Below are 15305 nucleotides of genomic sequence, written 5' to 3' on the forward strand. Positions count from 1 at the left end.
TGCAGCGGTCGGCCGCCACATTAGCTCATCTCACGTGTGCTGCTGAGAGTGAGGGCTGGGATGCTTGCGGTTGCTTAACTGGAGTGATGCAAGCTCTTCTGAACACAGCGCTAGTGTTTATTTCCCTAGCTGTCTGTGTCCACGGATTGAAAGAAAACAGTAAGCTTGCTTGATACCTTTCCTCTGTTAAATATCACTTCTAAGCTACGGCTCCTAAAATGAGTTGTGTCTCTTTGGCTGCCTTAAATCCAGTACTGACTTCCAGCAAATTGTTTATGAAATGTATATTAAATTATTCCTAATAAAACTGTTTTCTTCATAGTAGTCCCTAAGCATAGTTCTTGAAGTTTGTTGACTCTGTTTGAAAAACTTCCTTTCCTGTGCCGGCTTCTGGCTTTGGACCTGCAACACAGGAGTTAGACTTCTCGAAGTGGTTCTGAACCCCATCCAGTTCCCTCCACTCTCATCCAGCTCCCATTGCCCATCTGCCCTGTCCAGTCTGCTGTTATCTCCAAAGTTTTTATGCCTCAGGGTTAGTGTTTGTCTTTGCATGCCCCGTCACTCACTCACAATCTGCCCCCCCCCTTGACTTTTCTTTTTGTGACATTTTCTATTTTATGAACTTTGATAGAATGGCAGAAATCATGGGTCTTGGTTTTGGGGTGTTAGACTTTTTTACTCTTTTAAACAATGTTAGATTTTGTTCTGACATGTCGTTAAGTTGCTGAGTTACTTGGATGGAGTGGAAACTAAAACGTTTCCAATCAGGGTGAATACTGTCTTAACCGACAAATGCACGTTAAGAAAGTGCAGAGGTAGCTTCACTATCGGAGAGTAGCCTCTGGCTTCACGTTACACGCTGTGAGCAGTGGCTCGCTGGCTCCTGGGCTGGCTGGCGCTCCTAGTGCCTTTCTGGGCTATATAAGGGGGAAGGGTGGTTTGTCGGTTAGGATACGCTGTTTATGACAGTGCTCACCTACACTTGAGTGTGGCTCTTTAATGTTTGTTTGTAGAGTAATTATGTGTCACTAGTCCATGTCACACCCCTGAAATCTTCCACCTGCACAGTGCTGCTGTGGGGAAAAGGGAGCTGCTTATATTTTACCGAGCCCCCCATTACCTCCTTGTTCAACACATTGGCTTTAATCCTTGTAGCCCATCTCAGATCCACACAGTATGCAGCAGCACAGCCATCGTTTGAATGTCAGTCCATGCATAGGTCCACAGATCCCACACTGACAGTAATTCTAGAGCCATTTAAAAATATTTTTATTACTTCTTTGAGAGAACATTTTCATCTTCTCCTACATCCACCTCCTATCTCGTACCCCCTCAACTCAGTGTCCTCATTTCTTAAACACCCACCAAGTCCTATCCATGCTGCTTGTATGATTTTAGGTGTGTGTTAGACTTACTAGAGTCACACCCTTGGTGAAACCAGATTTTTCCCCCCCCAGCAGACTATTGGGGTAGGACTTCATGTCCACTTCTGCTCTCCGTGCTGGGATTTTGTCAGGCTGAAGCCTGTACAGGTCTTTGCGCCGTGAGTTCATATGTGTGGCTGTCCTGTTGTTTAGAACGGTTTCCATCCCCCCACCTCTTCTCTCTGCTCCCTCTCTCACCAAGGAAGGGCGTGCTCTAGATGTCTCCTTTTGGGCTGAGCACCCCCAGTCACTTAACATCTTGTCTAGTTGTGGGTCTCAATGTTACCCACACTCTACTGTAAAAAAGATCTTCTCTGTGCGTGTTGACAGATACACTGACAGATGTGTCCAGAGAGAAATCACTAGGAGTTAATTCTATGCTGATACTGTGTCCCTTTAGCAGAGGAACCATCCTAGAGTCTTTCCTAAGGCTTGAGACCTCTCTAGCCACAAGTTCTTGAGCTCATGCCAGATATGGGTTCCATCTTGTGGGTCAGGCCTTTAATTCAGGCAGAAAGTAGTTGGTTACTCCCGTGACATTTGTGCCACTATTGCCCCAGCGGGCATATCTTAGCACACTGGTCATTATTGTAGGCCATAGAGTTCACAGCAGGCTAAGATTGGTGACTGCTTTTCTCCAGTAGCATATATCGCACCATTCAGTACTGTGAACACCTAGCCAGGAAGGATGAGCTTCTAGGCCAGTTGCAGCTTTATAGCTCCATGTTCTGTGGCTCAGGTGTTTGACTTCAGCAAGAGGGTCTTACTGTCAAGTTTGGAAGGTAACCAGGAGTAGTCGCAGTAGTCTGTGGGGCTTCACTGTCCAACAGCTCCAGTAGAGGTAACCCACTCTTGACAGTGGCCTCTTTATCTGCTAGTCTGTGATATGCTAGGAGGGGCATTGTTGCTTCATACAGAGTGACTGCATTTAAGTTCTTTTTAGGTTGTAAATGTTTATATTCTAGGAAGCTTCTGCAGTAGTATGGAACATGATTAGTAAACATCAGAGAGAGAAATTGGGGTTCAACCTGAAGACCTGAAAAGCAAAGCACCTAACCACTGACTCTTACCTTGACTTCAGTCCAAAATGGTGATCCTGCCTCCTAGAATCTCAGAATGAGACTGCCTGTTGAGAGCTACTCCTTCCCATTTTATAATCCTCTCTAGGATTGGAATTAAGGGTGTGCACTACCGTGATTAAAGGCATGTGCTGCCTGGTTTCTATGACAACGAGTGTGGCTACTGGGATTAGAGGTGTGTGTCACCACTGCCTGGCTGTAAGGCTCACCAGTGGGGCTGTTTTACTCTCTGATCTTCAGGCGAGCTTTATTTATTAAAACACAGTTGAGATGCCATTGCAGTAGTAGTTTTTCATGACTTTTCAGAAGGCTGTAAGCTACCATGTATGTACTGGGAACTGAACCCAGGTCCTTTGCCAGACAAATGCTCTTAACTGCCAAGCCATCTCCAGCCCAATATCCCTTTAGTTTGAGAGGAGTCTTTCTGTGAAACCCAGGCTGACCTTAACCTTAGATCTGTGTGTGCCTCTACCTCCCAGAGCTGGGACTCTGGTGTTAAACCACCACACCTGGCAAACTGTGTAATTCAGTAAAATTTTTGTGGGGTGTGTGTGTGTGTGTGTGTGTGTGTGTGTGTATCAGCTGGCACATGAACGTGCTGATCGAGATAAATTGACATGATATCTCCCTTGGCTGCATTTTCCTTTATTTTTTGAGATGTAGCCTCTTGCTGAGCCTGGAGCTCACCTTTCTGCTAGAGCACCTGCCCTGTGATTTCCTGCAACTCAGCTACTCCCGTGCTGGGCCTACAGGCACATGCCTCCACTCCACACTTTCACATGGGTGCTGGGCCTACAGGCACATGCCTCCACTCCACACTTTCACATGGGTGCTGGGCCTACAGGCACATGCCTCCACTCCACACTTTCACATGGGTGCTGGGCCTACAGGCACATGCCTCCATGCCACATTTTCACATGGGTGCTGGGCCTACAGGCACATGCCTCCACGCCACACTTTCACATGGGTGCTGGGGCTCTGGCCCGTCCTCTTGCTTGTGCAGCAAGCACTTTACCTGCTGAGCCAGCCACTCAACCCCAAATTTCTGTTTTTCAAAAGATAACCTTTGTTTGGATTTTGCTAGTTTATTAATAATGATGTCACACATCTTGAGCATTTTGTTTTGTTTTTCTCATATCCTTGTGATTTTTGGATTAGCATTGATTTATGTTGTGACATTAGTTACCAGAAAGAAGACTGTGTTGGACATAGTTTTGGGGTTGTGTTTTAGGTATATATGAAGCTTATTTCATAGACAGTATTCAGAATGAGATGGCAGTTGTGATATACATATGGGAAACGTTGGTTCCTGGTATTCCCGTTTTGAGGTTTTAGAATTAGATATGCTCTGACTTGGTGTAACTGGATTTTACTGTGTGAGTTTCATAGAAAAGGAAATTTTCAGAATAGCCATGCTGTCTGAGAATTGGCTGGCTGGAGGCCAGCAGGCACTGTTTTCAGAAAACAAGTCGCAGAAGCACTGCCTCTATCAGAGGAGAGCAGGGAAGCTCTCCTGTCTGGGGCTGCCTCCTCCCAGTGCACCCGCCTAAGGTTTGTGCTTTTACCCTACCCCTCAATTTTATTTCTTTTTGTTTGAGACTTATTTTTTTAAACTATATATTTATTCTTTGGAAATTTCATACAGCATTTTTGACAAATTAAAACATGGATAGCAAGAGTTCCTGTCGTAACTCTTTTTAGGTGGCTCAGTGGTGGTAGTGGGGGTTTTCTGGACGTTGCACTGTGCCTCACATGTGGGCCACGGAAATGCTCCTGCTCCTGCTTCTGTTCAGTCCATGCCCTTCAGGAAGAGCCGGGTGAGGCTCTGGAATCCAGGGCGGGACTGTGCTTGCCCCTCATCGCGTGCTTGCCAGAGCTGGGACACAGGCCTATTTTTAGCTCTGTCTGATTTGTAACTTCCAGTCTTTCACTGTTTTCTCTTTAATCTGTAGTTTTTGGTTTGAAATGCAGTTAGAAGGGGTTGGGAAGCAGCATGCTAAGTGTGCCCACATTGCACCTGACAGTTCACGCCAAGTGTGTCCGCAAGCACTGTCATTGCCCCCTTGCAGTGGAAGGAGGAGTTTCCATGGTGGGAACTGAAGGATTACAAAGCTGCGGAGATACAGGGAGAGGAGTTTTGCAGTGTTCTCAAAGCTGTGAGTGCAGCCCTGTGCTGCTGACACTCGCTCTCTGTTGCTTCTCCTAGGCCGGAGTGCATGTTGGGAGAGTCAGCTTGCAAGAGTCTGGAATCTGACCCAGAGGACTTTTCTGATGAGGCGAATACAGAAAACCTCTACAGCACCTCACCCCCAAGCACGCCGCGGCAGATGAAACGCCTGTCAACCAAGCACCAGAGGAACAGCCTGGGGAGGCCTGCCAGCCGCTCGAATTTGAAAGGTGAGCCTGTGACTTAAAGGTGCCCGTGCAAGAGTGTGTCAGGTGCAGTGCCTCACCTTTATGTGACTGTATCGATTGACAAGTCTTTTTGACAGTGTTAAAGACCCCTTTGTTTTAAATTTTACCTCAGTTTTGGCCGGTAGGGTTTGTAATTTGAATTATTAGCACTAGCTGTGTTGCTAGTGGAGGGACAGTGATTATCCAGTGGAGGAAGCTTTGTCCTGGGCTGTGGTTGACGTCAGTGACAATGAAGGAGGCTGGTTGTTTGCCAGCCTGCAAACCCAAGGTGGCTAGATACTACGGCAGCGGCCTGCAGTCACACTTTATCTCTTGCCTGGGGTTTCCGAGTTCTCTCCAGCAGTGGTGTATGGGGGATTTGGGAGGAGACAGCTAGGCTGGAACTAAGCAAAGCCTCTGTCTTCTGCCAGTGACAGTGTGTAGGGCTCTTAGTTAGGGTGTCTTAGTTAGGGTGTCTGTTGCTGTGAAAAGGCACCATTAACTCTCATAAAGAAAAACATCTAATTGGGGCTGGCTTACAGTTCAGAGCTTTAGTTCATTATCCTCATGGTGGGGCATGGCGACATTCAGGCAGACATGGTGCGGGGGAAGAGCTGAGAGTTCTACATCTTGATCCTCATACAACAGGAAGTGAACTGTGACACTAGGTGTGGCTGAGGCATATATGAGACCTCAAAGTCCACCCCCAAAATGACACACTTCCTCTAATAAGGCCACACCTACTCCAACAATGCCATACCTTCTAATAGTGCCACTCCCTATGGAAACCATTTTCTTTCAAACCACCACACTTGCTAAGCAACTGCTAGATGGGACCCCAAATCCAGAAGCCACAGAGGGAACCTAGGTGCTATCCAAGATCCAGGTGTCATGGAGGCAACCTAGCTGATACTCCAGATCCGGGACCCACAGAGAAAACTGGATGGTACCTAATATCTGGGACCATGGAGGAGACATAGATAGTACACCAGACTTGGGATCCACTGAGGGACTATAGATGGTACCCCAGAACTGGGATCCACTAAGGGACTATAGATGGTACCCCAGATCTGGGATCCACTAAGGGAGCATAGATGGTACCCCAGATCTGGGATCCACTGAAGGAACCTGTTCCTTCCCTTCCTGTTTGTGTAGGATCACAGAGCCCAGCTATGTCCTGTCCTAGAAGCTGACAGCATGGCTCTCTCTTCTTAACTTCCTCTGACTCATCCTAAGTGTCCTTCCCCAAGGTGGGTGAGTGGACCTTTGCCAAGACGCCCCTCAGTGTGCTCTGCTTATGGCCTACCAGCCCAGTCACTGAAACCTCGGGGTTTTACAGTTTTCAATCCAGCAAACCGCTTTTCTCAAGTTGTATCCCATGGCTTCTTGAAACCCCTCGTGTTGCCCAAGATTTGGATTCACTTTCACCTTGGCTGAGGGTTTCATCCCTTGACCTCTAGGCCATTTCATCTCCCCCTGTCCTTAGCTTTTCCTTTTCCTTGTTCAGTTCCCATCTTTGTCTCCCAAGTGCTGGGATTAAATATGCGCCATCCCCACGCAATGATTTTCTTACAAATAGTTAATTTTAAACTTTCTTTTAGAATATTTATTTACAGTAGAATTTTGATGTAGCTGTAATTTAGAAACTAATAGCTTTTATTAAAGCATGTGACCTTGAGTATCTATCTCTGTACATTTTCCCAGAGGAATCTCTTACATGCCCCCTGAGGTTTCTGGTCTAAAACATAAGTGTCAGAGACAGGACACCCGCTGAGTCTGTCATCCAGCCAGCATTTGCTGGGTGCTGGGACAGCTGTCACGGTATGTCCTTTCCTCATTGCTTGTTGGGCCATGCTCTTCAGCACAGGAGTTGAGAACGTCAACTCCCCATCTTATAGTCTAGGAAACCGAGACTTGGGGGCTAAAGCATCAGTTTGGACCTTATCCCCAGACGTGTGATGGGTTGGGCTTATGTCATTGCTCCCCGCTCCTGTCCTTCTGCTGTATAGAGAATGGATGGAAAAGGACAATCGTCACTTTCCCTCCTCAATCGCTTTGAATTATGTTTCATAAAATTATACTGCTTGAGGGATGGAGGGGGTCTTAGTCACCCACGTGTCCTCTGGAGGTGCTTCAAATGAAGCAGCTAATCCTCTTGGGTTATCACAGGTGTCTAGTCCGAGTCCAGGAACATGGGGACCTTTGTGACTTCTTTTTCTTACTGCAGAGGACTGCATATTGGTTATGAAGCTTAGACACGCGAACAGAAAAATCACTGACACTGTAGGAAAAAAATGAGCCCTTTGAGTCATCAGCCTGATGTCTGCTCGTGTCTTTACACTGCATTTACTATTGACAGCGGGCTTCTGCACTTACTCCTTTCTGAGTGGCCTGTGTCTTCTGGTGACCTGTGCTCGTGGGTCTGCAGTGTTCTCGGGGGTGTGGTAGACAACAGCTACACATGTGCTGTCCATGAATTTTCTGTTGTCAGATTTTGTTCATAAATGCCAAGAACAGATGGAATGAGGCACCCAGCTGTGGCAAGTGAGCCGTCCTTTAATAACTGTGGCATTTGTATTTTGACAGTGACAGTAGCCCCATGGAACTCATTCACCCTCAAAACTTAGATGTGTTGTGTGGTACACACGCGTCCAAACACAGTAGCTGTGTCGTGTGCTGCACATGCATCCAAACATGGTAGGTGTGTCATGTGGTGCATACTTGTCCAAACACAGTAGCTGTGTCGTGTGCTGCACATGCATCCAAACATGGTAGGTGTGTCATGTGGTGCATACTTGTCCAAATACAGTAGCTGTGTCATGTGCTGCACATGTGTCTAAACACAGGTGCCGATATACCTGGATTCCCATCTGACTCAGGGACATTCTGGGTGTGCGACCACTGGGTGTCATTCACTTACCTGTAAACTTGTTTTTTGGTGTGTTGGGGTTATGTGGTAACTGTCATTTTTATTACTTTAAAAATTTCCCTCAACACTTTCTTTTCTCTTTGCCTTAAATCTTAAATAAGATTATATTCTTACTTTTTTTATATCTTCTTATAATTAGCAGCTGCAGGAAGACTTTGATTGGCTGCTTGTGGTCACATGGCTATTTTGCCTGCATCTTTCTTCCTAGACATGTCCCCTTTTGTCACTGTAGCTACTGTAGCTGTTGTTGCTGGCTAGTGTTTCTCCCCCTTTCGTTTTTTCTTCTTCCTTCTCTCCTGTCTGTCCATGTTTCTCCTTCATTCCTTCTATTGACTCCACAGACACATCCTCTCATAGATGATGGGTAGGACATGGTCCCATATCTTACAGGGAACCTACAGCTCAGAGACAGCACAGAATAGGCATTGAGAAGACCCGGTAGTCCCAGCTCCTGCAGGGAGCCCACAACTCAGAGGCGGCAGCCTAGTGTGGTCAGGTGCATGAGGTCACCAAGGGTGCACAGGAGGGACTTGGAGAAGACCCTCTGGATGACTTCTGGAACCAGTGATTCTTGTGCTGTGACCAGGCTGAGTCAGGGGAGCACGGTTTCAGATCAACGCCTGAGTCATCACCATCTATTGGTCCCTCGGTGTTTGAGAGCTCCTTAGAACTATCAGCTTGGTCAGATTTCTTTCCAGAGCTTTCTGAGGTCTGGACTAGAGCTTTAGTCCTGCTTCCCAGTGGCTCTGTGAGTCACACTGTTAACTTCAGGGCTGCAGTCCAAGTCGGACTCACCTTTCGGATAGTAAGTCCCTGACGAGATTTCCGTTATTCTGGTTATCTATTGCTCTTTATAAACCACCTTGAAACTCTGGCTGACAGTGTATCTATTCACTGCTCATAATTCCGTCATGCAGGTGTTTAGGCAAAGTAGACGGTCATCTGCCCTGGTGTCTGGAGCCTTGGCTGGAAGTATGGCTTGGCTTGGCTTGGCTAGGCCCCGACTGAGCCTTTAGCCCTTCTCTGTGTGGTGCCCGCTGTGTCTCAGATGTCCCAGGTGGCTCCCTTGCTTTCATGTCTGTGTCTGAGCTGAGATGGCACTACCAGGTGAGGGCTGGCAGAGCTGAGATGGCCCTACCAGGTGAGGGCTGGCAGAGCTGAGATGGCCCTACCAGGTGAGGGCTGGCAGAGCTGAGATGGCCCTACCAGGTGAGGGCTGGCAGAGCTGAGATGGCCCTACCAGGTGAGGGCTGGCAGAGCTGAGATGGCCCTACCAGGTGAGGGCTGGCAGAGCTGAGATGGCCCTACCAGGTGAGGGCTGGCAGAGCTGAGATGGCCCTACCAGCTGAGGGCTGGCAGAGATGAGATGGCCCTACCAGGTGAGGGCTGGCAGAGATGAGATGGCCCTACCAGGTGAGGGCTGGCAGAGATGAGATGGCCCTACCAGGTGAGGGCTGGCAGAGCTGAGATGGCACTACCAGGTGAGGGCTGGCAGACACTGTTTTCTTCCTGTGTGGTAGTTTACAAGGCTAGCCTGGATGTGAGCAGGGTGTCCTAGTCCCTGAGGAGTTGAACCTGTCACATGGTATGTGGCTTCTCTCAGCAAGGTTTTGAGAGTCTACTGTAGATGTTGTGAGGCTTCTTGAGATTTGACCCTGCAAGTCTTGAAGCATCCCTTCTACTGCACTTCCTTGTGTGCAATGCCAGCCATGTGCTTTGGGAGGGGCTTCACAGGGCCCTAGGACCCAGAGGTTGGTTCATTGGCTGTCTTAGACCAGCCCTACAGGCCTACCCGGAAAGCTCTGGGGAATTGGCATGCTGTCCTGTTGTCTTTTGTTTACTCTGGCACTTCTTCCTCAAAATGCCAGAAAAATGGGAGTGTAAGCCCCAGAGAGTCCCTGAGAGCAGAGTTCAGATGCGGTGTGTCGCTGCCAGGGCCGTCTCTATCTTTTGCAGTGGAAGTCATTGTTATAGATGTGATTTTAAGGTATTATTTCAGGCTCAGAGTGAGGCAACTTATTCTGTAGGCTTGTTTTTTAGGAATTCTAAGTTCAGATTCTGAAGATCTATAGTACTCTGGTACATATGTGGGATTAGAAGGTTGGCTCTTACTGAAGTTATTGATGGAATCACAATAGTGCTGATTTCCTATGGATTTCTATTAGTAATTTGTTGGAATGGTAAACTCAAGCAGGTGACATCACAGGTGAGACACTGGTACTGAGAAGAGCCCTGCATCCTAGCGGGTGAGCCCTGCATCCTAGCGGGTGAGCCCTGCATCCTAGCGGGTGAGCCCTGTATCCTAGCGGGCGAGCTCTGCATCCTAGTGAGCTCTGCTTCCTAGCAGGTGAGCTCTGCATCCTAGCGGGTTAGCGCTGCATCTTCGCAGGTGCTCTGCTTTGTAAAGCTGCACTGTCACCGGGCTTTAGTACTTAGTTGTTAGAGCATGCTATTTGTGGGTGAAGCCTGTCATTTTTGTCGGCACATTTAAACTCATGCTTTCTCTGGAACCATTTTCCTTAATGACTTTCTCTCATATGTTTATACAAGCACTCTTGTTGGAGAAGCATCTCATCTGTGTCTTTGTACACATGTGGAGTTATTAGTGGTAGATCTGCTGTATTGGAAAGTGTCTTTAAAGTTGGTAGGTAGTGCCCAGGTCTTTCCTCAGTAGGACTATTTTATTGTTTTACTCTTAGACAGTGTATGCAAGCCTTGTTTGTTTGTATTTTCTGTATTACTAATGGTTTGGGTTTCTGCTAGCCTGCTTTAGCTGTTTAAGCTTGCTTGTTTTTAAAAGTATGTGTTCCTAAGGGAAAATGATGATTGCAGTTAATTATATAAAGGTAATGTGAAATTTGTCAGAAAAGGAGGTCAAGTATAAATACCACGTGTAGACATAGTGTGTATCAAAGCACACAAAAGTGTGTGCACCAGCAGTATGAAGCAGGGTGTTTGAGGAAACACAGCTTTGAGCAAAATGCAAGGAGCAAAGGCCAAGTCGCCTACATTGTGGTCTCTGTGTCACTGTCATGGTGACTCCGGAGCCCTAGAGAATGAATGGGCCTCTTATTGGTAATTGTGAACTTTTTCGGACAGTCTGTAAGTTTCCTTCAGATTCTCCAATGCAGTTTGTCATTCAGAAGAGGTTAAGAAGCACTGACCTGGGCTGCAGAGATGGCTCAGTGGTTCAGAGTGCTTGTGGTTCTTCTGGAAGATGGGAGTTCAGTTCCCAGCACCCACATTAAACAAGCTCTTTAACCCCAGTTCTGGAGATGTGATACCCTCTTCTGGACTCTTCAAGCACCTGCACACATGTGGCACACACGTGTATAACATATAAATAGAAGAATAATAAATCTTTTTAAAAATAAAGTACCGACCTAGAGTGTGTCACACACCTGAGAAATTGCTCTTCTCAGAATGGCTCGTCCCACGTATAAAGGTGTTGGGTAGGAGGCTAACTCATACCCATTGCTGTAGCTAGTCTCTCTTGATGTTGACCTGGGACAGACCACTCCCAACTCCAGCCATGTATGGGAGTTTTTCAAAACACTGACTTAGAAAGCTCACAGTGAGGGTGTTAGTGTGGTTCCAGCTGTGGGGGACTTGGTGCCTCATCTGTAAATTCCTATTTAATTTACTTAAACTATGAAATGAATCTTCTTCTGTTGGTTGTAAAGGAAACAAATTTAAGGAAAAAGTGGTTTGACTGTCTTTTTCTTAAGAAGTAACATACACTTGGCTGATAATTGTTCAAACCTTATCAAAATCTTAACTGCTAAAGTACAGTCAAGATTGCCACTATCCAAAGTATGATTTCTTATTTATTTATGTACTTATTGGAAACAGAGTCTTACCATACAGCCCTGGCCGAATTGAAACTCACTAAATAGACCAAGCTGGCCTTGAACTCACAGAACTCTGTCTGCCTCTGCCTCCTGACTGCTGGAATTAAAGATGTGCATCAACCTCATAGCTCTTAAATATCCCTTTTCAGAGGCTCTGTCTGTGTTGAAGTTTTTGTTGATTTCAGAAGATCTGTTATCAATAGAAAACTAAGCAAACAACCCCTGTGTGTTAGCAGTGAGCCCTGGGTAGCTCTAAAGGCTCCCTGGGTTGTTGATGGGAATACAAACATACAGCTTCGAGGGTGGCTTCTGTGTCTAAAGCCTGGGTGTTCCCAGATCTCCCTGGGCTGCTGTATTCCCTGTGATGTGGGGGGCCTGTCTGACCATCGGCTTTTAGAGAGTATGTCTGTTTACACCATCAACAATAAATACATCATTTGAAGAGCAGAGCTGTGTAGACTGATGAGCTAACCCCTGTCTTGGCTAAGTTTGTTTTCTGTTTGAATTTCACTGTAATATGTAAGTTTCTAATATATGTATATATACCAACTTGTCTTTTCTTTTGGGGAAGAACCAATTGTCTGTCCCATCTTGCCCTTTTACCTATTTGTTTTCTGTCATATCACACACTGTAGATCCGATTGTTAAGCCACGCTCTCTGTAAATACACATTCCACACAGTTGTGTAAAAACTCATACTGCATACTGAGTACTGAGCTCAGCTAGATTGTGTGTATACAGTACAACCTACGAACACTAGCTTTTCAGGTCTGCTAACATGAGATTATGTCTACACTGAGAAGTGGAATCACCCCTAGCCCTGCCATAGGCCTGATTGCTGAAGTAAGTAATCACATAAAGTAGGTTCGTCTCCTGTTCTCATGGTTTGCCTTTTGGTGGCTACATTAGAGATCAGGGCATAATGTTTGCATTGTGGAACACGAGCAAATAAAAGTACACCTTTTCACCATTGTATTACTTTTCAAATTATAAATGGCACACATTCTGTGACTATTAGCAGTAATGCATGCCACATTAGTTTTATAAAGTGTGTGTGCACGCATGTGCATATGTGCACACTTTTTAAATGAAGAACCTGGAGTAAGCAATCAGGAGGCAAGATGATTTAGACACCAGTCTTGTGTTTGAACAAGGGCTTTGTGGGCATTAGGGATCCAGTCTGCTTGAGTGGTAAGGACCTTACCCACTGAGCATCCTCTCAGCCCAGTGCCTCACGTCTGATGTCATGTCACCTCATTCTGCCAGGAAGAAGAGAGATCCAGGAGACTTTCGATAGTTTGCTTCTAAATGAGCAAATTTTGTTAAGACAAAGGCAGGGGTTGGCTGTTCTCTGGATCGCAGTCTATGACACTTCCCATGCCATTTCCCCTTCTTAAAGTTGGAGGTGCTTACATCAAATTGAGGGCTTCAGTACATTTTGTAATGTCGAATTTGACAGTTTGCTTGGTGGTTGTGAGCATAAAAGAACACAAGTATATAGTAAGGAAAATGAGTATAGTCATTAAAAAATGACTTTGGAGAGTCAGCTTCTGAGCCTGTTTTGCTCACAGGGACAGCCTGAGTGGAAAGGCAGGTGAGGATCAGTCTGGTTTAAAACAGCGACTAGCTTCATACTTTAGAGCTTCACACTGTTGAATTTTTTTCTTTTCTTTAGAAAAAATGAACACACCAACTCAGTCTCCTCATAAAGATGCAGGGAAAGGCGTGGAGACTGTGGAGGAGTACAGCTACAAGCAGGAGAAGAAGATCCGAGCGACTCTGAGGACCACGGAGCGAGACCATAAGAAGAATGCACAGTGCTCCTTCATGCTGGACTCAGTAGCTGGGTCTTTGCCAAAAAAGTCGATTCCAGATGTGGATCTCAATAAGCCTTACCTCAGCCTCGGCTGCAGCAACGCCAAGCTGCCGGTCTCTATGCCCATGCCTATAGCCAGAACTGCTCGGCAGACTTCCCGGAGCGACTGCCCGGCAGACCGCCTAAAGTTCTTTGAAACACTGCGCCTTTTGCTGAAGCTTACCTCGGTGTCGAAAAAGAAGGACAGGGAGCAGAGGGGACAGGAAAACACGGCTGCTTTCTGGTTCAACCGATCAAATGAACTGATATGGTTGGAGCTCCAGGCCTGGCACGCAGGTCGCAGCATCAATGACCAGGACCTCTTTTTATACACGGCACGCCAAGCCATCCCAGATATTATCAATGAAATCCTCACGTTCAAAGTTAACTATGGGAGCATCGCCTTCTCTAGAAATGGAGCTGGTTTCAATGGCACGTCACTAGAAGGACAGTGCAGAACCCCTCACACGGCGAACAGTCGGGGCTGTTCAACGTACCACGAGCACCTCCAGCGCCAAAGGGTCTCATTCGAGCAGGTGAAGCGGATAATGGAGCTGCTAGAGTACACTGAAGCACTTTATCCGTCCTTGCAGGCTCTGCAGAAGGACTATGAACGATACGCTGCGAAAGACTTTGAGGACAGGGTGCAGGCGCTCTGTCTGTGGCTGAACATCACGAAAGACTTAAATCAGAAGCTGAGGATTATGGGGACTGTTCTGGGAATCAAGAACTTATCAGACATTGGCTGGCCAGTGTTTGAAATCCCTTCCCCTCGGCCATCCAAAGGCCACGAGCTGGACGACGAGGGCGAGGACACAGAGGGAGAGCTGAAGGAGCTGGAGAGTGGGACAGAGGAGAGCGATGAAGACCGGGCTCCCAACCCGCGGGCTCCAGAGCTCAGGCCGTCCACAGACAATTTTCTGGACACCCACTCACAGGACTGCACATCCAGGAGGCTTGAGAGACTTGAGTCTGAGGAGGATTCTGTCGGCTGGGGAGCAGCAGATTGTGGTTCTGAGGCCTGCTTCAGCAGGCATTCTTTGACTTCTATTTATAGACCGTTTGTGGACAAAGCGCTGAAGCAGATGGGGCTAAGAAAGTTGATTTTACGACTTCACAAGCTCATGCACGGCTCCCTACAAAGGGCTCGAGTAGCTCTGCTAAGGAGTGACCATCCAGTGGAGGTAGGTTTCGGTGGGTGCGATGCTGAAGTGCCACATCTTTAACCCCACTTACTGTGTAGTATTGATCATGTGGAGTTTCATATTCTTAGCATGGCAAAGCATAAATGGCAGGTGTAAGTTGCATATATAATTATTACCATAAAGTACTATGGTAAGAGGATCTGTTAAAAGCTCACCCAAGTTTAATGAACAGAGTGAAGGTGATTGTGCGGATGGAAGACACAACTGTGTACATAGCATCTGGAGAGCGAGGAGCGAGGTGTAAAATGAGGAGGTGGTCCTGGGCGACCACAAGCTGCAACTGAGTCAGTAATAAAGTTGGAGTCATACACAGGCATTTCAAAATGACATGGCGTCCAGAGCCACAGATCAGCCCTTCTCTCGCTCATACACTCGTCCTGGGCCTGCAGGGCCTTATACACGGTAGGCAGGTGCTCCATCACCGAGCTGAATCTCTATGTCTTTGAATTCTTTGAAAAAGCTTGTTCCGGGTTGGGTTATAGCTGAATTCTAAGCCCTGGGTTTAGTCTTGGTCTCTAGCATGGCAAAACAACAAAAACAAAACACCAGAGAACTCCAAACCAGAAAT

The 15305-nt window shown here is 46.8% G+C and overlaps 1 protein-coding gene across 2 annotated transcripts in view; it reads left to right on the plus strand.

The window, feature by feature from the left end:
- Positions 1-15305, plus strand: part of Map3k4 (mitogen-activated protein kinase kinase kinase 4) — a 91255-nt gene that overhangs the window by 29188 nt on the left and 46762 nt on the right. For both annotated transcript variants that reach the window (XM_085687495.2, XM_085687499.2), the window contains exons 2-3: positions 4710-4900; positions 13353-14716. In XM_085687495.2, coding sequence (XP_085543621.2) covers positions 4710-4900; positions 13353-14716 — 1555 coding nt within the window. The remainder of the gene's footprint in view (positions 1-4709; positions 4901-13352; positions 14717-15305) is intronic.

The sequence above is a fragment of the Myodes glareolus genome, chromosome 1, assembly GCF_982192425.1.
Source record: "Myodes glareolus chromosome 1, mMyoGla1.1, whole genome shotgun sequence".
Lineage (NCBI taxonomy): Eukaryota > Metazoa > Chordata > Mammalia > Rodentia > Cricetidae > Myodes > Myodes glareolus.